The sequence below is a fragment of the Aulonocara stuartgranti genome (genome assembly GCF_965226115.1).
Source record: "Aulonocara stuartgranti genome assembly, chromosome: 7".
In the NCBI taxonomy this organism is placed as follows: Eukaryota; Metazoa; Chordata; class Actinopteri; order Cichliformes; family Cichlidae; genus Aulonocara; species Aulonocara stuartgranti.
In genome coordinates, this window is record NC_138945.1 from 50,188,110 (window position 1) to 50,210,000 (window position 21,891).

The window sequence follows — 21,891 nt, forward strand, 5'->3', positions numbered from 1 at the left end:
CTTTACTTGAAAGTCAAAAATGTATCTATATTTTTTTTGTCAGCAGTCCTCTAAATATTATCTGCAGCATATTTCAGCCTATTTTAGGCCTTCCTTGAAACATTTTATTTTTGTTTTGGTTGTAAGAATATTTTTTAATTAGATTTTCTTTGTCCTGTCTTTGAGATTTTCTTTTTTTCAAATAGCAGTAGAAGTTTGCAGCTTACATCTTTGATAACCAGCTTCTTTTATGATGTTAGCTGAGATGCCAGAGTCCCCTCTCAGTCCCACAACAGCCCGTCAAAACCCAGCCAGCAGCCTCCTCAGTCACACAGACAGTAGTGGAGGGGAAAGAGTCGCTAATGGGAACGCTGGCACTCTGAGTGGCGACGACTGGCAGACTCTTCAGCATAAACAGGTACGTGTGTGTCCTGCTACTCCTTCATCGTGCCCCTCATCCTCCTTTTCTTCATCCTTCAGCTCTTTCCTCTCCTTCATAAGTGGAAAACAGAACACTCTTCCTCAAACAGATGTCAAGAGAGAAATACCCCATGGCCTCTGGCAGGACACGAAACCCAGAGCTCACGGCTCTGTTGACAGTGACAAAGATTTCATATGAGATCTGAGGGGAGCGGGGAGTTGACACACAGAATTCTTGTTTGTCCTTCATTATTAGCTTGTGAGTCAGAGCCAGGGAGGAATAATTGTGCACAGACCTAGGTCAAACAGATGCAAGTGAACGGCAAATAAGCATGGCCCAACACAATTTTATGGTTGTCTCTTGCAATTCCATCCCTGGTAATCTTAATCTAAGGGATCAATGAAACAACTGAGATAATTAGCGGCCAGCAACAGCGCTTCCTCCAGTCCGTCCTGTCATCTTGTCACTTTTGTTCTGTTCTATTCTCCTAATTCACTTTCTAAATCTGGACTTCAACTGCATGGTGTTAATATTTAAAGATCCTATTTTTTGGTTGGGGGGGGGGGGGGGTATTTTCAGCTGACATAATAACTTTACCCTTTACCCAGATTCTGGTCTTCAGAATTTAATAATGACTTGTGATATGAATATTTTTTTTTCAATCTGAAAACCCTAAAAATATTACAAATAAGGACTATTCATGTAGAAAACTGTTTTTTTTCCTTTGATAATAAAAGGCAGGGACCTTCATCTTCAATGCATTTCTTTCTTACCTGTATCCAGGCTGCACGCAGCAAATGGATGCACGGTGATTTGTAAAGTGCGATAATGAAGCCAGCTGCACCTACATGCAAAAGAACATTCGGGGAGAACAAAAAAAGTTTGACACATATATTTGTCAGTCTTGTCTTAACCCTTGTATGGTGTTCGGGTCTGTGAGACCCGTGTTCAGTTTTTTTCAAAAGAAAAATTAAACAATTAATTATTTTTTCACGTGTAAATATGTTGTGTCTTTCCACTCACTCCACTTGATTATAACTGATTTATTTATAACATTTTATATAAAAGAAAAACGAGAAGCACATTAATTCATAAATGTGATCTAACAAAGGTAAAGGGAAAAAATTAACCATGTTTGCTGTTCATATGTCTTGTAATTGGGATGAAGTAAACATCTGTTGAGTAATTTAACATAAAATTGTTTGATAGTGTTAATTTGGAAAGCCAAAACTCTAGCGGGTCCACCAGACCCATGAACACTGGCTGAGTAACAAAAATACGAACACCACACAAGGGTTAAACTTTTATATTTTTAAAAACGTGGCATAACCACCGTGTGGTTTGTGTTTTTTTGGGGTGTGGTAGTTGAACTTTTTTAAAGCTTATTTTTTTCTTTGCTAATTTTGGTAAAGCGTCTTTGTCCTCCCCCTGGTTTTTGAGAAAGTATGTCTACATAATCTTGATGGTTGATTTAACTTCTGCCAATCAACCAGTAAATTAAAAGGCCAGCTGTTTCAGCACTAAATAAGACCACTGCACCTCCTTCCTTCCTTGTTCTTCATGTAATGCCTATTGCTCTTAACTTTCTCAGTCTGGTTGAACACAGGGGGCAACATCTCAATGGACTGATGGGTGGAAAAATTACAAACTTGAAGTCCTTGGTGCATTCTTTCATTACATCCTGCAGGCTGCTGAGATATTACTTCAATATGACAGCTTTACCAAACCCAAAGAACAGCTTTAGTCTTTATATAATGGTTGATGTTTTATATATAGATAAGGAAACCACATACTGCAAAATTCAAATAAATTATATTTTCCCCAACAATCATTTAGTAGCACCTTTTTTATGTGTTGTTTGTAATACAACATGTGGAATATGCATGTTGTTGTTTCTTAATGCAGTCATGGTAATTGCTGTAGGCTCTGTGTGACTACAAAGGGAGACAATAGCCTTGTTATTTGTCACCCTATCAGTGACAGCGCAGATCAGTTATTATTCTGGGAGTGTTTGCCTTTATTAATACCCATACACTTCTATTAGGAGCCACAACAAGCTTGAAATTGTGTTGCTAATTAACTGGTCAGCCTATCTCCAGTCTCATTTTGGGTCAGTGACACAATCCAGCATGATGATGTTCACAAAAGGTTGACAACACTGTTGTGTAATTGGAAAGATTCCCATTTGATGGTTATTACTGTTTATCACCTGACACTCTGTCTCAGTTATTGTTTTGACTGCACTCCTGACTGTCCTTTAAAATGTTGTCCTTCCTCTTCTTCTTTGAGGTCTTTCTTGCTATGATGGCCCCTCAGCAGATTCAGCAGTTTCTGGCTCCCAGCCAGCTGCAGGCTCTGATCCACCAGAAGCAGCAAGCCCTTCTGCTTCATCAGGTATTTGCACAGTTAACATATATACATGTCAGGGTGGTGGTGTTTGATAAACATGACTTACATAACACAGCAAAGTTTGTAAATTGGCTACTATATTTGTTTATTTATTATTTGCATATACATATAATTATTATGATTGTTGTTAACTTAGCCTAGTTTACTAGCTAAGAGAAGTGACTTAGCTAGCAAGCGTTAAAAAACGACAAAACTCTTATCAATGGGAATTTATGACAATGAGTATACATTGTGGTTATAAGGTTAGATATTTGAGTTAATGTTACTGCAAAATGATTTAGACTGAGGCCGTGATTAACATGAGCTTAATGCTATCAAGGTGAGCTAATTTGTAAGCTAGTCATTCCAAAGCAAACTGGTGTTTCAAAGTCAACCAATCAACCAATATGTATAATAATAATAATAATAATAATAATAATAATAATAATACAATAACACAGCAGCTTACTAAATGTTATAATACATATTTAACATTAGATAAAGTGCAAAAGTGCTAGTGCTAGCACATTATGACTTATACTAGGAGAACCAAAAGGTATAATTATTAAAAACGCTTCTGGATTTTAACTCAACCTTTTCACTTACCTAGACTTTCTCCACTAAGGTTTAACTCCATCTCATTAAAGAGAATGTATTAATTTTGGCTTAGTACCATCATATCACCAAGATGTCAGTATTTAAAATGGCAATGTTAGCCTATGACCCCTTTCTTCTGTGGTTTCTGTTGTTGTTGCTTTGTTGTTATTTATTCTCCTCTTGTAGCAGGGAAACAACAAAGAATCATGATTTTTATAAAGAGTTTGCCTGGGTTAAAGTGTTTTAATGCTTAAGCACGCAGTCTTTGAACAGGTTTAATATCAGACAGCCTATACCCAGCTAGTGTGTCTGTAAATCTCTATCTTCAGTAAAAAAAAACTTTTTGTCATTGTTTCCACCTTCTGTAATATACCAAATACTGAAATTGTACCACACACCTAAGATTGGCAACCATGAGGCAGCCTAAAATAAATAAAACAAATAAACATTTCTGCCAGTAGCAGTTATAAGTGTCTAAATGATCGTGATAATGCTACATTTTTTGATAGCATCACCTGAAAGAGTTCTACAAGAAGCAGCAACAACAGATTCAGCTGCTTCAGCAACAGTCCAGTAAGAAAATCAAAGAGGTAAGAGTCTCAGGCTACAATATTACACACCTATATATTTTTGGAGGATATCCTATTGTTGAAGATTGATACACATATAAAAAATAAATATTTATTACTTTTCCTTTCTCTGGTTGTAGAGATTAAAGTGAAATAATGAATGGATTTGGGCTTTTATTTTAAAAGAATTTTGACATCTGAGCTTGAACAGAAATAGTATGTGGATTTGGCCTTTTATTTTAAAATCATTTCAGCAACTGATAAAGTCATTAAACGTTATCATTAAATGGTGATATCACCTGACTTAAAATTACGCTCTTCCAGCCTTAAAAGCCCAGAATCGATATCTAAACATCTACCAGATGTGACCCTTAATGGACTGACTGGTCTCACTCTGGTATGGCAAAAGAGAGTGAGGGCAGTGTTTACTACCTCAGTAGAAATGCTTTCTTTCCCCATCCTCCAGCTCTCCTCTCCCCAGCTCGTCTTCCAGCAGCTCATCCAACTCCAGCAGCAGCAGCAACAGCAGCAGCTCCTCCGGGCGCACAGACCAGCGCTGTCCTCTCCCGCTCTCTCTCCAGGTCACTCCTCTTTACATCTATTTCCAAAAGTTATACATTAAAAAAAAGTTTCTTCCAATCAACTCTTTCATTTTGTGCATACTATGTGTTTTAAGTCATCATTTCGAGATTGAAGGAACAGCAGGGGCTCTGTATAATTAATGTACACTGAATAACAAATGCTACATCGCTAGAAAAATACACCACAGCTACTTTGCTATTTGCAGCAGTATTGATAGACTTTGTGTTTTCAATCATCTTTTAGCTTGTCTCAGCCCTGCAAAGATGCAGCAAGTATGGAAAGAGCTCACAATTGGAATGACTGAAGATAAAACCACAATAAAAGAGAATCGAGAATCTTCCGCTGGCAAAATAATGTCAGCAAAAGTCCCAGGGAGACAAGCCGATGACCAGCAGTCTGCCTGTCCTCACAGAGCTGAGAGGTAAGAGCCGTCTGTTCTCGCTGTAAGCAGCAGGAGGGCTCAGGTGACACTGCCTTTTTTCTGTTAACATCAAAGACTTGTCATCTGTAGACATTTTTTTTTTTCTCTCAAGGTGCGGGTGAGGAGATGTTTGCTTTTGAGACTTCACTTTTAATTCCCCTTGGGGACAATGTATTTTGTATTGTTTGTTTGCTTTGTGTTCTGCCACCTGAAGTGGATCAGCAAAGAAAAAGTTTACGTAACTGCAGTACACGTCCCGAATCAAAAGTAAATAGTTATCCTGTTTTTTGTGCTTTTTTTTTTGTCAGTGCTCCCTGCCACCTCTCTCCTGTCATTTCTGCTACCTGAAAAGAAAACAAAACACTCTTATATCTGTTTTATTGCTGTTTTGTTGTTTGCCTGCTGTGGTTTCTTTAATCTTGACAGGCCCTTCTCTCTCTCTCTCTCGATCAGCACTGTTAAAGGTGATCACGCTGCCAAACACGCCCTCTTCGGTCACGGCGTGTGTAATTGGCCCGGTTGTGAGTCAGTCTGTGAAAACTTCAGCCAGTTTATCAAGTAGGTTTAAACAATCTTCACACTTTTAATTTTTGACATATAGCAGTGAAAACAAAGCAGCAGAATAACTGACATCTCTTAACCTCATCTTCAGATACTAATGGATAATATGTGAATTATGTAATCACATTTTTTTTAATGAAATGGATTACATTTGAAAAGACATAATTAGGTAATAGCTCCACTGTTATGGATTTGCTTTTTTCATTTTGATTACTTCTTTCAAACTTTACAATTTTAAAATTATGATATTGATCAGCTTACAGTTAAATATGTTAAATATTATGTTAGTTATGTTACTTTGTGAAAAACAAAAAATCTGGTTATTTAAAACTAAAATTAGAAATTAACACGATTTTATTGTTTGTGTTGCTTGTTTGTTTGTTTACTGTTCACTCAAAACCAAAACGAACATTGAGACATGAGAATAACAATATAAATAAACTTAAACTTTCTTTCTGCAAATATTGTAAAATCCTTTACTTCATAACCACACAGCTGATTTGAGTTTGATTTATTTTTGTTTAGATACTTACTGTTGTTGTTATAGCCCTTAACATTCACTTCATCATCAGTGTGGGTCTAAATGTTGTTTTATCCACAGTATTTGATAAGAGATAAAAGATTCTTCCTCTACTTCTACATTTAAAAAAAATCTCCTAACATATTTGCTCTATTTGTTTCAGGCACATAAGCAGTGAACACACTCTGGATGACAGAAGTACAGCCCAGTGCAGAGTCCAGATGCAGGTGGTTCAGCAGCTTGACCTTCAGGTAGGGACTCTTAACTTATAAGTATCACTGACAGAAAAGGAAGCAGCGATGCTTGAATTATGTCCGATTTATTGAAACTTGCACAGTGTTAAGATGTTCTCAAGGTCAACATTGATTTTATCATTTTATGTGCAATTTCCAACTGAGGTCTACAAACCAGAAGCACGAGTGTTCATAAATCCAGACTTAAAGTAGAGGAGCTAGAGCCTTTTCAGCAGTGTTTCAGCTGCCCACGTCTCTGTTGAAACTTATTGAAACTACTTATTCTTGCTTTCAGTTCTAGTTGAGCAGAGAACCCTAGCTTTTATACTTAATTGATTGTATTTGATGGTTTTTAGTATGTATTTGGTGACTGTTACGGATAAATGTGCATTTTGTATAACCTGTGCACTTTGGTGAGCTGAGTTCTTTTAAAATGTGCTGTAGGAATAAACTTTGACTTGACTTTCATAGCGTTCTTTCGGTGCTTCGCACGTTACAATAACCTCTAAATTGTTATGGATCATGTGGGGGATTAGTTGCTACGTCCTCAAAATGTGTAATATTCTATAGACTGAATGATGAACTGAGATGATGATACAGTCATAATTTAAAACATGGGTGATACCTGATATTATGCATGAGATAAGAGGATTTTTCTGTATACTTTATATATGCCCAACCCAACCAAGAAAAAAAAAGTTTATATTTGGAGCAAGGCTTGTCTGCAGTCACTTCAAACAAGAAACACTTGATTAATTTCTCCAATGCTCGACTATCTAGAAACCTTTCTGTTTATGCTAAATCCTCATGCAACATTCAGCCCCTGCTGTGCTTTTCCTGGTGTTTGACACAGAACGAACGCTTTCTTCCAGAGATCTGTCAGGTTCACAGCCTTCCATTTCAATAACCTCTGTCTGGTGATTACAATGTGACACCATCCACTACAATTTCCGCTTCCTTTCTTCATCTCCACTTACAGCTCTGCAAAGAACGGCAGCGTCTGCAGGCAATGATGGCTCACCTGCATCTGCCATCTTTAGAAGCTCAATCGCTCTCGGCGCCTGCACAGTCGCCACAGTCCGACACGGCTGCTGACCCGTGCGGCCCGCAGGTAGGCAGCGTTCAGTAATAGCTGCGCGAACAACACAGGTCGAGTAAATGAGCCGTGATATTTACGGCGTTACGGGGGGGAAACTCCAAATATGTGGAGAAAACAGCACATCTGGCTTCACCCTCATCTCTTCTAGCGCTGATGAAGATACTGCCAGGCTGTAATTGACTTGTTGAACTTTTACAGTTGAATGAGTTGCAAAAGCAAGCTGACATTTCCTTAGGAACAAAAAAATCCCCAAAACACAGCACTGAGGCAATGCTATGTGTGATGAGGGTCCTGGTAAGAAATATTTTATCAAATTGAAACACAAATTCATTTTTTGAAAAAGTTTACAAAGCACCTTTTGACTATGGCTCTAATTTGATCTTTGCTCTTTTACTTTGCGGAGCCCTCGGTGCTTTTTCAAAGCGAGGACGCTAAATGTACAGAGCGCTTCCTCTCCTCTCTGTGTCCAGCTGTTGGCACAGACGTGCTGTGATAATGTGGGAGCTAATCATTTGTTAATCTTGCAAATATTGCGCCATAATCACAACACCCACCAAACAATTTCACCCTATAATTAACAATAATTGGCTTCCTCCTTATTGTGACATTAGAGGAATCACCTCTGAAGAGGCAAATCCAATCGCTCCGTTACGCCCTGTTATGAATCTCCCACTCTGTTTTGTTTCCCTGTCAGAGTGTTCGCTGCTCTCGATCCTTTGTTAACTTCATGCTTTTGTCACTCTCAGCTCACTTCAGTCACCAACAGCTTGCCCTCGCTGAGACCATCAGACCCAGCCCAGGTATCCCCTCGACCTCTAGATCCTGTTGGCACTCCATCCCAGGGGTGTGAGAAAGAGTTCCCCTCTCACACGTCAGGCGTTGGGCCAATCAGACGTCGTAATCACCCTCTGGTCTACTCGCTGTCTTCAGGTGACGTGTAACCTGGCCACTTGACACACAGCAGCTCATTCCAGATTTTTCACTTTGCTTTTTCTTTATTCTGCTTTTTTTCTTGTTTCAGAAAATGAATATGAGCTTTACAAAAACACTGATCTCAGACCACCTTTCACCTATGCCACACTGATTCGACAGGTATGACAGGTTTTTTTAAACTTTCTATTCGCCTTCTTTTATTTTGTATTTGCTGGTCCCGTATTAATGGATAAACAACGTTTTCATGGAATCTCTATGTTGCATATTGATTTGAATAACTTGATTCAAGTGATACAATTTTCAATCCCTGTTTGAAGTTTTTATCAAGTTAAATATGCATGTTTTCCTGTTGTTTTAGTAGTCAGCTGGTTTTAGAGCGTGAATATGGAAAAACTGACATGAGGTCTTTTTACAACTGATTAATAAGTAAAAATAGTTTACACATGACTCACTAGTTAACTGTAAGACAGAATAATGTTATAGAAAAGAATAAAACATTTAATTTTCAATATTTTTATCCACCTGACATCAAAAAAATGTGCTTGTTTGTGTTTTTTCTTTTTATATCTTTTATATATTTAACCTCGGTTTGTATATGTAAGTTTAGAAATTTTGTTTTGTTTGTTTGTGTGTGTGTGTAAAAGATTGTATTAGGTTGATGTTTGTATATTAAATGTCATATATGTGTATGTAGTTAACCAATGCATTTACATTTTTGATGTCTCGTGTGGAGTCACAGTGTGTTATATGTTGTTTTGCTGTTGCACAAAATGTAAAAACTGTGCAAGTACACTTTAACTACGTCGATAAAATAAGTGTGAAGAAGAATCATTAACTGAGTAAAAAAAACAGGATAGAAATGATTAAAGCACAATAAAAAATACAATAAAGTAAGTAAATAAAAAGAAGGAAGTAATTGCCTACTTCAATTAAGAGTCCAATTAAAGGTCGGTTTTACATTTCTGTTTGGAGCTTGGAGTGTAAAAGTTCCCTCACCAAAGGCATTGCGTCCTGCGCTTTGGAGCAACTAACAGACTCATGCCAGAGAATCCGAGCAGTCATACAAGCTCATACTTTGTAACCACGTGAGACATCTAATAGATCACAGGGTGCTTCAAAAACATCTGGAAGCAGTAAATGTCAGGAGTCTCCTTCTGGTCCAGATACATGCTCACCTGCAGGGTTGTGAAATATCTGTAATTGATTTTTTTTTAACATTTTCGTAGCATTAAAGCGTGAATCTTGATAGAAAAACATGCATCTGTTTCTACTATAGCATTATTTTTGCAGAATTGGCGATTCCTTAAATTTAAACAAACACAAAAGCCGTATCTTTGTTCCTTGCCTTCGATAAACTAGTGAAGGCTTTAATTTGATCCTGTATTGTGCTACAGTGTATTATTTCCTTTCCATCTACAGGCTATCATGGAAACATCAGACATGCAACTAACCCTCAACGAGATATACAACTGGTTCACAAGGACATTTGCTTATTTCCGACGCAACGCCGCCACTTGGAAGGTATTCCACCTGCAGATGATTAACTCTGTATCCCACTGTGTGTCATACCCGATGCATGCTGCATGCATTCAGAAATATCTTCCTCACTCTGATTTCATCTGGATCAGAATGCGGTTCGACACAACTTGAGCCTGCACAAGTGTTTCGTGCGCGTGGAGAATGTGAAAGGTGCGGTGTGGACTGTGGATGAGGTGGAATACCAGAGGAGGCGATCCCAGAAGATCACAGGGTACAGTAGATCCTCCTAGTTTATCGCAGTGCCGCCATCAGGGTATCTGTACATATTTCATAAATATAATGATAATTAATTACACAATAATCAAAATATCACATTTTAATCACAAAACACAGCTTTAGCATGAGTAACCACAAACTTCTGCTGTTTGTAAATTCACAAATTTATATTCAACCTTATGGTCTACAGTGCTAAGTATCATCTATATTATAAAAACCAAAAGGAAAGGTTTAGTTTCCTTATTTTAACCCTTGTATGGTGTTCGGGTCTGTGAGACCCGTGTTCAGTTTTCTTCAAAAGAAAAATTAAACAATTAATTATTTTTTCACGTGTAAATGTGTTGTGTCTTTCCACTCACTCCACTTGATTATAACTGATTTATTTATAACATTTTATATAAAAGAAAAACGAGAAGCACATTAATTCATAAATGTGATCTAACAAAGGTAAAGGGAAAAAATTAACCATGTTTGCTGTTCATATGTCTTGTAATTGGGATGAAGTAAACATCTGTTGAGTAATTTAACATAAAATTGTTTGATAGTGTTAATTTGGAAAGCCAAAACTCTAGCGGGTCCACCAGACCCATGAACACTGGCTGAGTAACAAAAATACAAACACCACACAAGGGTTAAAGACAGACATCTCTGCAGGTGATTTATTTAAAACAGCTGAAAATTGCTGTGAAATATAAGGCGCAATATTAATGGAGACAAAAGTTACATTTTTAGCATTTCCAGGAATCACGGCTTTGAAATTTAAGTTGAAATCAATCCATAAATTCCAATCTGATCGCTCTCCTATATCACTCAAATCCGACGATGTTGACTTTGAAAAAATTCTCAAAAATCTTTAGAATATGGATAAACGTGGTTGGAAAATTCAAAATTCCATTCAGTAGAGGCCCTTTACTCTTATTCATTTGTTAAATACATTATGAATTTTCATTGCTGTTATCTGTTATTTTCTATTATCTGCAGAAATCCATCACTGATGAAAAGTATTTCCTCCAGTGCAGGTTATGGAACCCTAATGAATTCTGGCTTGCAGGTGAGCCAATGCATTCTCAACGCAGGAGTGCTTACAGGTTGGGGGCGTGGCCACGCTTTCATTTATGCTCACTTTTCTTTTCAGACCGCACTGGCAGAGGCGTCACTGCCAGGACTCAAGAAAGACAACGTAAGAGGAAATTCAAAGAGTGAAATACAAAGGAGCAGCATGGCTGACAGCCACAGAAACCAAAACTTCTCTCCTCGTGTCCAGACGTGAGTTTAGCTTTGATATAAAATTCGCTCCAAAAAAATTTAGCGACATAACTCTGAAGTTTGATGTCTTTTCTATTTAACCTCTTACAGGCCGCTTTTCCTTGAAGACAAAGAGCTGAAGGTGAATGACCAAGGATGTCTGATACAGACAGTGAAACCAGTCAGTCTGCAGCCAGACATGAGTGAAAATGATGGAGGGCATTTGTTTGACCTTGAATGACTCTTTGATTGTTAAGAAAAGCAGTAAAATCAGCATTAAAACTATTTAGAATATTTTCTATTCATCAGCAAATGTAATAAAGTAAATTTAGCTTTGAGACAGATTATAGCAGCCTCAATTTCTCCTCAATTTCAGTCAAACAGCAAAAGAAAGCAGAATATAGTGCCACTTGTGGTCTCTGTGCTGGGAATACTTTTATCAAATATTTAAATATTGGACTATATATCTTAATAACAGTTATTATTCAAATATCAAACAGACATGTAACAAGTTGAGCATTTAAAGGTGACCGAGATTAGTCGCATTTCTTAGGATAATAGTATTTTTTGTTTGTTTGTTTGTTTTGTTTGACTTTCTAACGGACATCTTGCCAAGAAAATGGCAACAATTTAGAACAATTTGTGATTTTTCACCAAAAGCAACCCGTACGCTTTTGTATTAATTATTTATGATGATAGAAAATGTTTGTTGATAATGTTTGTTAATAGTTTGTGTCTCAAAGACACTTTTAAATAACTGAAAAGCATTCGTTGTGCACTGTTTCTTCTGTTTTCTCTGTTGTGATTATTGATAGAAAATATGGGATTTTCACAGGTCAGTTTTTTTTTTTAAATGAGGGTCTGTATACTGAAATAAAGGTTCTGTTTTTGTTATTGAGAACACGGTCTGTATAATGTGTGTAAAGATGTGTCAGTCTGTAGGCTTGTGTCCAACATTTAACAATAAAAATATATATAATAGTTTAATGTTGTATTTATAAGGCTGTGCAACATTATGCTTTTTCCTTCAGTTATCAACTTGCATACTTAAAAATGTAACACCCATGCGTCGGGTATTTTTAATGCTGATTTATACAAAGTTTAAAAAAAGGCAAATTTGTAGTGTCATGTTTGGATTTGTTTGACATGGTGCATGTACTTGTAACCTAAACACTGTGAGGTTTCTCCAAACCATTGTTTCAAAAAATGGCTGCAGCCCCTGTCAGTACAACCATAACATTTTAACATTACACTTTAATTTTTACATAAATTTCACAGTACTGCTAACTGTTTCAAAATTAGATAAAGCTAATTAAATTTCCATAAAGACAGTAAAATAACTTCTGCATTCACTTTCATCATGCTACCATACCCTGAAATAAGTGTTTTCTATATTACTATATGAATATATTATATTATATTTCTAAAGATCACCGATAAGAGGTCTCAGCTACAATCCCTGTTAAATTATTAGAAATTAAAATAATAAAATAAACACTCCCAACATTGTGTCATCAACTGATACACACCCTGAAGTGAAGCTGTGACTGTAGACTTCACAACCAAACACAGAACAAAAGGTTTTTCAGCTCCCTGTTTTGACTATTGTCAGTAATTGTCTTTGCTGATAACATGTTAGCTTTAGGTTTGCTGTTCCTTCTCAGGTCTTGCTTTGATTTGCTGTCAGCCTATTAGATGACATTTTCTTCTGATTGCCTCCGTGCCGTGTGCGTACTGACTGAAAGTTAGCATGGTGCTAGACAACTTCAACAGCTTCACTTATGTGTTGCTTTGATGTGCCATATACTCACTGCGAGGCGGGCCAGTCAGCATGTTTTTTAATGTAGCACTTTTGACAGCACTTAATCAACAGCCCCTCCAAAAAGGCCGGTCTCTGTTCATCTTCTCATCAGTGGGTAATAATGATGCTGCCGCACATGTGCTCGTTCTGTTCGCGACGTTCTCTTCTGCGGGAAAAACAATATCTCCACATGCAAAGATTTAAATGTATTTAAACTACTTATTACTGATTTCATCTTTTAAATCCAACGATGCAATGATGTGGCAAATCTTTACATACCAGAAACTGTCAAGCTCAATTTTCAAGTCAAGTTTAAGCAATTTATTTTTATTTTAGTCTAAATTGATCTTGTGAGCCAGAAATGTAAAATCTTTGGAATGTCTGAATTTTAAAAAGTTTTCTTTTGGTGTGAAAAGAAAAAGTAAAAGGATATTCTCAAAATGAATCTAATTAACCATCTCTTAACAAATAAGTTAAACAGCTGAAAAAAAAAATCACCATTCAGAAATGATGCCAGACATTTACACACTGATTTTACACACTGATTGCATCTAAAGTCATTAAAAAGAAACTTAACGTCATAAAAATGTTCTGAGCAGGTTCTTGGCTTAACCACCTTATTGGTAATTATTAAAACCCCTGGTCCTGATGAAATGAATGATTCGAGATTAAAAAAGAAAAACAAAGCTGGCAGCTTTAACGCTCTGTTTCTCCACAGAAGCTCTTAGGATTAAAACAAGCATGTCAGGCTCAGGACTGAATGTTGGCTCGTCAATGACAAATGTTGACTTTTTACTCTGTTCTTTTTACATTTTAAGGTATTTGAACAATTGTGAAAGGCAAACAGAGTAATGCACAAAACAGGAAAATATCCTGCTTTATGGCACACATAAAAATATGACTTTTCTTGAAATTAGTGGCATCTTCTCATCTCACATGGGAAATATTACTATGTTATGCATACTAAAAGCTAGACAGCAGACAACTTTTATCGGTTTGGCTTGTGTGAGAAAGAGGGAAGAGAACATACACAATATTCAGCTGACACACTCATGGGGTATGTGTCTCCATTGTGTTAGGTGACTAAAAGCAGAACAGAGAAAGCAACTTGAAGTCACTCAGCAAGGCCTCGGCCTTCTTTGTGCTCTGTGATCAGCAATGTTTGGCACAGCCGCTCTGTTGGGAAGGGGATTGTTATTAACTCACAACAAAACACACACACAAAGAGCACAGCTAAAAGCCTCCTGAGCGGTGACTCATGTCGGCATGTTGGGTGTTGGTGGAGGTTTCCTGACCCTTTGGTGTGGACAGAAGCCAGAGGGTGAAGGAGGAGATCGAGTGAACAAAGCGTAAGAAGGATCCTGAGCAGTCATGTACACCAGACATGTTACCAGGAGAGCACTTATCTGTGGATGGGGAGGAGCAAAAAACAAGCCAGACTAAAGGTAAGTGCAGATGATGTGATGTAAAAACAAATAATTCCAGTAACTTAGAGTTATGTTAATAGGATTAAGGACGGATTATTTGATGGACATTGACAAAAGTCTCGCTCTTTTTCCTAATTAGCATATGTAAACAATGGTGTCATTTTTAAGAAATCACGAGAAATGGGTGGGTGTGAGGGTGGAGGTGCAAGATTTTATAGGTTTTCTCAACCAATACAGAAACAAGGACCAACATTTGGTTCCTCTGTTCACTATTTGTAAGGATTTCTATTTTTCCGTATTTAAAGGTTTTAGTGTTTCTCCACAACAAAATGGGCAAAGGGTCAAAAGCTTTTTGGACACAATAAAGCAACATGGGACAGCAATAAGAGCTCGCAACTTAAGAGGTTTCCATTATATTTGTTAAATATCGCAATATTCTGGCAAATATATAAGAGCTGAGTGCATTCACGATAGAGCTTCTTGCCTTTTTACCAACTCAACATCTAACTTGTCTTTCTTTTTGTGTCTCAAGGTAGCACGTCTCTAAAATCAGCCCAGGAAATCCTTTCAGTGGGTGACCCTGTTAGCAGAGGAAATACCATCACCACTGATCTTATCAGCTGTAAGTGGAAACAAAGAGACCTGCGAAGCATTATTAATACAGTTACAAAAATTTATTGTTACTCTGACTGATCAGGTTATTTAGAAGGTGTAAACTAAGAAATTTCCTCTTTAATTCACATTGTAATTAATCATTGAAATACTTAATCAAATTATAACTAATGATAAAGACAGACATATAACAACATGTGCCAGAAAACTGTTTCATCCGGCATTTAGTTGCAACAATCTCACGAGCTGATCCTTCCATTTCCAGCTCAGCCTCTGCCTGCTGTTTCTCCACCAGCAGAGGCCTCACAGGAGGCAGCAGCATTTAAGAAACGTACATATGACCACCAGCAGAAGCCCGAGTGTCCACGATGTGGCCTCACAGCTCCAGATGACAGACTGCCGGGCTCCAGGTTGTCAGTGCACAGCGGCAGCAGGAGCAGTAAAAGGAGAAAGGAGACAGGTGCTGCGGCTGGATCACACCAAACTGCGGCTACACCTGCTGGTAAGTTCTACAGTATGACTTGATTTACATAATGTAAAGAACAATGACGATGTGAACAGAAATTACAAACTGTAACGTTTATTTTGATGCACACAGTAAGCAATTTTAATACGCTAGCAGATCAATGTTCCTTTCCAAGACAAGGCAAGTTCTGTATTTCGGGACTAAGACAATAATAACTGTGATATTAACATACACAATATCAAAAGTTATTACACAGTAAAAATATTCTTTTTTTTTCTATATTACTGCTTCTATATGGTTATATTGTGACATCTGTCTGTTCTCACTTTTAATCTGAGGAATTGATTAAGCTAATAAACTGAGAACATACAGTTAAGTCAGGAAGAGTTTGATAGACACAATATACAGGGTGGGCCATTTATGGATACACCGTAATAACATGGGAATGGTTGGTGATATTAAAGTCCTGTTTGTGGCACATTAGTATATGTGAGGGGGCAAACTCCTCAAGATGGGTGGTGACCATGGTGCCCATTTAGAAGTCGGCCATCTTGGATACAACTTTTGTTTTTTCAATAGGGAGAGGGCCATGTGACACATCAAACTTATTGGTAATGTCACAAGAAAAACAATGGTGTGCTTGGTTTCAACGTAACTTTATTCTTTCATGAGTTATTTACAAGTTTCTGACCACTTATAAAATGTGTTCAATGTGCTGCCCATTGTGTTGGATTGTCAATGCAACCCTCTTCTCCCACTCTTCACACACCGATAGCAACACCGCAGGAGAAATGCCCGCACAGGCATCCAGTATCCGTAGTTTCAGGTGCTGCACGTCTCGTATCTTCACACCATAGACAATTGCCTTCAGATGACCCCAAAGATAAAAGTCTAAGGAGGTCAGATCGGGAGACCTTGGGGGCCATTCAACTGACCCACGACGACCAATCCACTTTCCAGGAAACTGTTCATCTAGGAATGCTCGGACCTGGCACCCATAATGTGGTGGTGCATCATCTTGCTGGAAAAACTCAGGGAACATGCCAGCTTCAGTGCATAAAGAGGGAAACACATCATGTAGCAGTTTCAAATATCCAGTGGCCTTGAGGCTTCCATTGATGAAGAATGGACCCACTATCGTTGTACCCCATATACCACAGCAAACCATCACTTTTGTTGTTCCAACAGTCTTGGAGGGATCCATCCAATGTGGGTTAGTGTCAGACCAATAGCGGTGGTTTTGTTTGTTAACTTCACCGTTCACATAAAAGTTTGCCTCATCACTGAACACAATCTTCTGCGTGAACTGAGGGTCCTGTTCCAATTTTTGTTTTGCCCATTCTGCAAATTCTGTGCGCCGATCTGGGTCATCCTCGTTGAGATGCTGCAGTAGCTGGAGTTTGTAAGGGTGCCGTTTGTGAGTAGCTAATATCCGCCGAAGGGATGTTCGACTAATGCCACTCTCCAGTGACATGCGGCGAGTGCTACGCTGTGGGCTCTTGCTGAATGAAGCAAGGACAGCCACTGATGTTTCTTCATTAGTGACAGTTTTCTTCTGTCCACATTTTGGCAAATCCAACACTGAACCAGTTTCACGAAACTTAGCAAGCAGTTTGCTAACTGTAGCATGGGAGATGGGTGGTCTCGTAGGGTGTCTTGCATTGAAATCTGCTGCAATGACCCGGTTACTGCGTTCACCAGATATCAACACAATTTCGATCCGCTCCTCACGTGTTAACCTCTTCGACATGTCAATGGCTGCGAACAAAGAGAAACTTGTAAATAACTCATGAAAGAATAAAGTTACATTGAAACCAAGCGCACCATTGTTTTTCTTGTGACATTACCAATAAGTTTGATGTGTCACATGGCCCTCTTCTTATTGAAAAAACAAAAGTTGTTTCCAAGATGGCTGACTTCTAAATGGCCACCATGGTCACCACCCATCTTGAGGAGTTTGCCCCCTCACATATACTAATGTGCCACAAACAGGACTTTAATATCACCAACCATTCCCATGTTATTACGGTGTATCCATATAAATGGCCCACCCTGTATATAAACTTTATTTACTTACCTACTTACTATTACCAAGTGAGTATTCACTCACCCATCCAAATGATTAAATTCACCTGTAACCCTCCATGGTCACAGGAAGTGTTGGTCAAGTTACTTGAAAATAGTAATTAGTTACTGATTACTTCTCCCAGAAAGTGATCCCCTTACTTTACTGATTACTTATTTTCTAAAGTAATTAGTTACTTTATTACTCAGTTACTTTTTAAAAACATGATACGCAACCTGAATACTTTATAGACCTTTCAGTCCAGTTCTATTTGTTTCTGCATAATCCATCATATAAAATGTAATCAAATGAAAAAGTCTGTTTTTAAAACTTGTTTTATTAGTTTTAATCTTTTAACTTTATGCATATTACATCAAGCAAAAATTAAATTATACAAAACATCCTTTGACTGGAAGAAACTTGTTTAACATTTAAACCTATTTTCTGTATATTCCAGCATCTAAAATAAAATAATTTTTTGTGTTTACACTCATTCTTTCAAATAGATGCAAGTAAAACACACCAAAAAATAAATAAAATCAAAGATTCAGCAGCACTAAGTCTATTTTCACCTGTTTAGCAGGAGTGGGGCCAGTGGAGGTTTGCCAGGTGCTACAACAGTCATGTCAGTGGGAGGATCCGGGGCTTTCTCTATGAATTTCACATTCAGCGTGCTAGGTGCTTGCTCAGATTTGAAGTTTAATTTTTCGCTGCAGAAAGAGATTTTCTTCCCACGTGTACAGCCAACGATAATGTTTTTGTCATTTTTTTGACAAAAGCATTTTTGCTTACATAAGTAAGAGTAATCTAATTAGTTTTTTGCAATAATAATACTTTGCTCATTACTTGAAAAAAGTAATCAGACTCCCAGTCTCTGGTCACAGGTGTATAAAGTCAAACAGCTAGGTATGCAGACTGCGTCTACAAACATTTGTGAAAGAATGGCTCGCTCTAAGAAGCTCTTAATGTTTAAGCACCTTTGTTTGGGATGATTTAAGAGTGGAGCCAGGCCTTCTCATCCAGCATCAGTGTCTGACCTCACAAATACAGTGAAGAACGAAAGAATGGCCCAAAATTCCCATAAACCCTCTCCTAAACCTTGTGGACAGCCTTCCCAGTGGAGTTGAAGCTGTTATAGCTGCAAAGGGTGGGCCTACATCACATTAAACCCTATGGTTGAAGAAAGGGATGGCAGTCAGGTTCATATGTGTGTGAAGGCAGCTGAGTGAATACTTTTGGCAATATAGCTTACATTCAAACGAGTTACCAAAGAAGATAAAAGTGACTCTTTCTATACAAATTTAGCTGTTTCAAGTTTTGCTGAAAGGCTTTGAAGCTGCACTTTCTCTTGTTTTCTCCAAGTGTGCAATGGGCCACTCCTTGTTTATCATTGTGTTCATGTTGTTATCTCTATGAAGTTACTCATTAAATCAATACAGTAGCCACAGATAATGCTCCGTTTTCATCTACGCACAAGTATTACCGTGAGTTCTAGGTGGGGGGTGTATAATTCAGGCGGCTAAGCAGGAAAACGCTCAACCCCACTCCCCAGGGAATTCTGCCGCCTCCTTTTCATTTATTTCCTTCAGTAAACAGGATAAAACAGCTTGATTTGCATGATATCACATGCTATCCAGTCTGTGTGAGGATGAAAACATTAGCTTCGTAACAATACAACTGTTGGGATCGCGAGAGACGCCCTGTAACCCACTGGTGGGGTTAATGTATGCAATTTCATCTGCACCTAATTTAGGAAGCGGCACAATTATCATGTGACAGCTCCTTCCTAGTTGTTGTTCATCACTGGAAGCCCTCTGCGGCCTTTTTTATTTTCCCATGAGGACTGAACAAAGCTCTGTGATTAAGTAAACACAATCACACTTGATCATTGCAGCACAATAGTTTATCTTTCAACTTTCAGCTGCCACTGCAAACAAACATGTGAGAGATTAATTTAGGGTTAATAGAGTCGTTAATCCCAGTTTGTGATGGGATGCGGCAAGCTCTTAGAACACAACATGTTTGACCTCACGTGATGAACGTTGCTGAATCTGTTTTGTGTCTGATTTTGCGTGTGTTCTTTGCAGACACGTGCTTTCACCTGCTGCTGGCGTGCCTGTGGTGCCACTGCTCCGTGCTGCTCCTGGGTCTCCTGGAGGCTTGCTCATCATGCCTTCACGCCCTCTGCTCCTCCTGCTGCCACGCGTGCACCCGCTGCTGTTCAGCCGTTCAGGAGGTTCCCATGGAGGAGCTCACCTGCCACGCCCACTGCCACTCCGTCTTGTTCGAGTCCTGCTGCGAGCCAACCGAGTGTCTCGAGTTTTGTCTGGAGTGTTGCGAAATCTGCCATCGCAGCTAGGACACTAAAGACTGTGGGCCAATAAGAGAAAGTAACACTAATGTTGGATTTATTAGTATACTGATGTTGGTTTTGATTAACTATCATTTTATTAACCGTGATGTAAACAGATGAGTAAATGTGAGATGTGATGAGTCAATATTTTTTCTCTGATTTGATGCTGCTTGTCTTAAGCGAATGAAATGTTCTTGGTATGCCAGATAAAAAAACAAAACAACGACAACAGTTGTGCAATTGGGAAAAAACAACAGTAAAAATGGGTTTCTTCGTGATATATTAGAAGTTGAATCAATGAAAAAGACCCAAGAGTCCTTTAGCTTAGGCTGGCATAAAGACTGAAATTTAGGGGACACCAGCATGGCTGCTGGCCACATTTAAAAGGGAACTCCTTCAACGACTTTGTACAGATCTTGGAGACTACCACTGCCGGTGTTGGAGTTGTAACTAATGCAATACATTACACATAACCTTTCCTTAAAGCTGCATTACTTTTATGTTGCCTAGTCCTTGCTGTAGGAAGTAATGTGTTACACTAGTCGTTACATTACTCTCCTAATTCTTTGTAAAATGACATGACGCATGTTGCAACATAACGACAAGTTAACAATATAAACCGCACACTAACACAAACACACCAACACCAATCCTAATAAGGACCGAGATACAACAACAGAAAGCAAAGTTGAAAACCAGCCCAAAGGACACTTCAGAGCGATCCCCGAAGCGAGTCTGTTTTAGAAACATGAACAGGTAGAAAGAAGTCTTTAACATCCTGCTGGTTTTTTTTTTTTGCTAGCTTTGTGTTAACATCCGGTCTGCAGCAGGTTGCAAAGACCTGAAGTTCTTGTATCAATATTTTTGCTGCTGTTTCTGTCCTGAACTCAGTTTGCATGTCCCTAATGCTCTTATCCTTTCTTGAAATAAAAATAAAATCCATGTTCATATCTCCACTCCTCAAAGTTGTAGACTACTCCACCATTTTGACCTCCTGCACCCAAAATGAAATTGACTGTAGCACTAGTTCAGATAACTGAAGGACATTTGTAATGCAAGTAACAACATCATTTTAACTGTAATATAATAGCTTAATATTGTTACTGAGAACTGCAATGTCATTACAGTAAGCAGTTACTGACCTGTTAGCTACTACTAGCACAGCATAATATAATTTCTGACCAAACTTGGTCGACGGCACAGGTCATGAAATTAAAATGACAGAATGCCTGATTCGCTTTGAGAGACGGCGCTTCTTTCCAAAGAAACTGTACAGTGTTAGTCCGACAGTGTTATAGCAGCGCAAACCACAAGGGCTCACCAAATTCTACAATATGAGATGAGGAAATAGTTAGCTTAGAGCAAAGATAGCAGTCCCTCTCCCAAGCTATCTGAGACATATCCAACACACACCCTCAACCAAATGTATGGCAGCAATTCATTGCATGTAGACACGGTCAACACAAAGTTCAAGCCTAGCATCAGAGTAAGGAACAGAGGTGATTTGAGTGGCTTTGAACTTGGCATGGTTCTTAATGCCAAAAGATCTTGTATTACTGCTGATTTACTGTGATTTTTCCCATGCAACCACTTCTACAATTTAGAAAATTATCTGAAAAAGAGAAAATCTCCATTTGCTGTTTGTGCGTTGTGAAAAACGTGAAAAATGGCCACACTGGTTGATGGGAAGGAAACAGGAACTTGTTAACTCCTTGTTACAACAAAGGTATGCAAAAGAGCATCTTTGAATACATAACACGTTGAACCTTAATCACATCAGCGGCAGAAAACCCCTTCTGTCAGCTAAGAGCAATAAACTAAGGGTGCAAATCACAAGAGCTCATCAAATTCTACAATAGAAGAG

General features: G+C 38.3%; 2 protein-coding genes and 1 long non-coding RNA gene across 8 annotated transcripts in view; 2 read left to right on the top strand and 1 right to left on the bottom strand.

Moving 5' to 3' along the window:
• Positions 1 to 12,303, top strand: part of LOC309710710 (forkhead box protein P4-like) — a 33,446-nt gene extending 21,143 nt beyond the window's left edge. The window contains exons 3-17 of one of the 6 annotated variants that reach the window (XM_082540413.1): positions 240 to 397; positions 2,690 to 2,794; positions 3,895 to 3,975; positions 4,421 to 4,535; positions 4,780 to 4,957; positions 5,411 to 5,515; positions 6,202 to 6,289; positions 7,251 to 7,382; positions 8,117 to 8,300; positions 8,392 to 8,462; positions 9,723 to 9,824; positions 9,932 to 10,053; positions 11,040 to 11,109; positions 11,194 to 11,324; positions 11,415 to 12,303. In XM_082540413.1, coding sequence (XP_082396539.1) covers positions 245 to 397; positions 2,690 to 2,794; positions 3,895 to 3,975; positions 4,421 to 4,535; positions 4,780 to 4,957; positions 5,411 to 5,515; positions 6,202 to 6,289; positions 7,251 to 7,382; positions 8,117 to 8,300; positions 8,392 to 8,462; positions 9,723 to 9,824; positions 9,932 to 10,053; positions 11,040 to 11,109; positions 11,194 to 11,324; positions 11,415 to 11,544 — 1,767 coding nt within the window. In that variant the 5' untranslated portion in view covers positions 240 to 244 and the 3' untranslated portion in view covers positions 11,545 to 12,303. Of the gene's footprint in view, positions 1 to 125; positions 398 to 2,517; positions 2,549 to 2,689; positions 2,795 to 3,894; positions 3,976 to 4,420; positions 4,536 to 4,779; positions 4,958 to 5,410; positions 5,516 to 6,201; positions 6,290 to 7,250; positions 7,383 to 8,116; positions 8,301 to 8,391; positions 8,463 to 9,722; positions 9,825 to 9,931; positions 10,054 to 11,039; positions 11,110 to 11,193; positions 11,325 to 11,414 lie in introns of those variants that run through there. The other 5 variants (XR_014277781.1, XM_082540412.1, XM_082540414.1 and 2 more) reach the window with 5 other exon arrangements.
• LOC309710712 lies at positions 535 to 3,789 on the bottom strand. The gene is made up of 4 exons (XR_014277782.1): positions 3,395 to 3,789; positions 2,610 to 2,782; positions 1,174 to 1,244; positions 535 to 569 (listed from the first exon to the last, which is right to left on the bottom strand). It is a non-coding gene; the product is annotated as an uncharacterized lncRNA (long non-coding RNA).
• Positions 12,304 to 14,389: 2,086 nt separating the features above from the next.
• On the top strand, positions 14,390 to 20,983 carry LOC309711745 (uncharacterized protein). The gene is made up of 4 exons (XM_082542204.1): positions 14,390 to 14,549; positions 15,064 to 15,153; positions 15,409 to 15,645; positions 19,762 to 20,983. The coding sequence occupies exons 1-4, from the start codon at positions 14,489 to 14,491 to the stop codon at positions 20,031 to 20,033; spliced, it is 660 nt and encodes a 219-aa protein (XP_082398330.1). The 5' UTR covers positions 14,390 to 14,488; the 3' UTR covers positions 20,034 to 20,983.
• Positions 20,984 to 21,891: the final 908 nt, after the last annotated feature.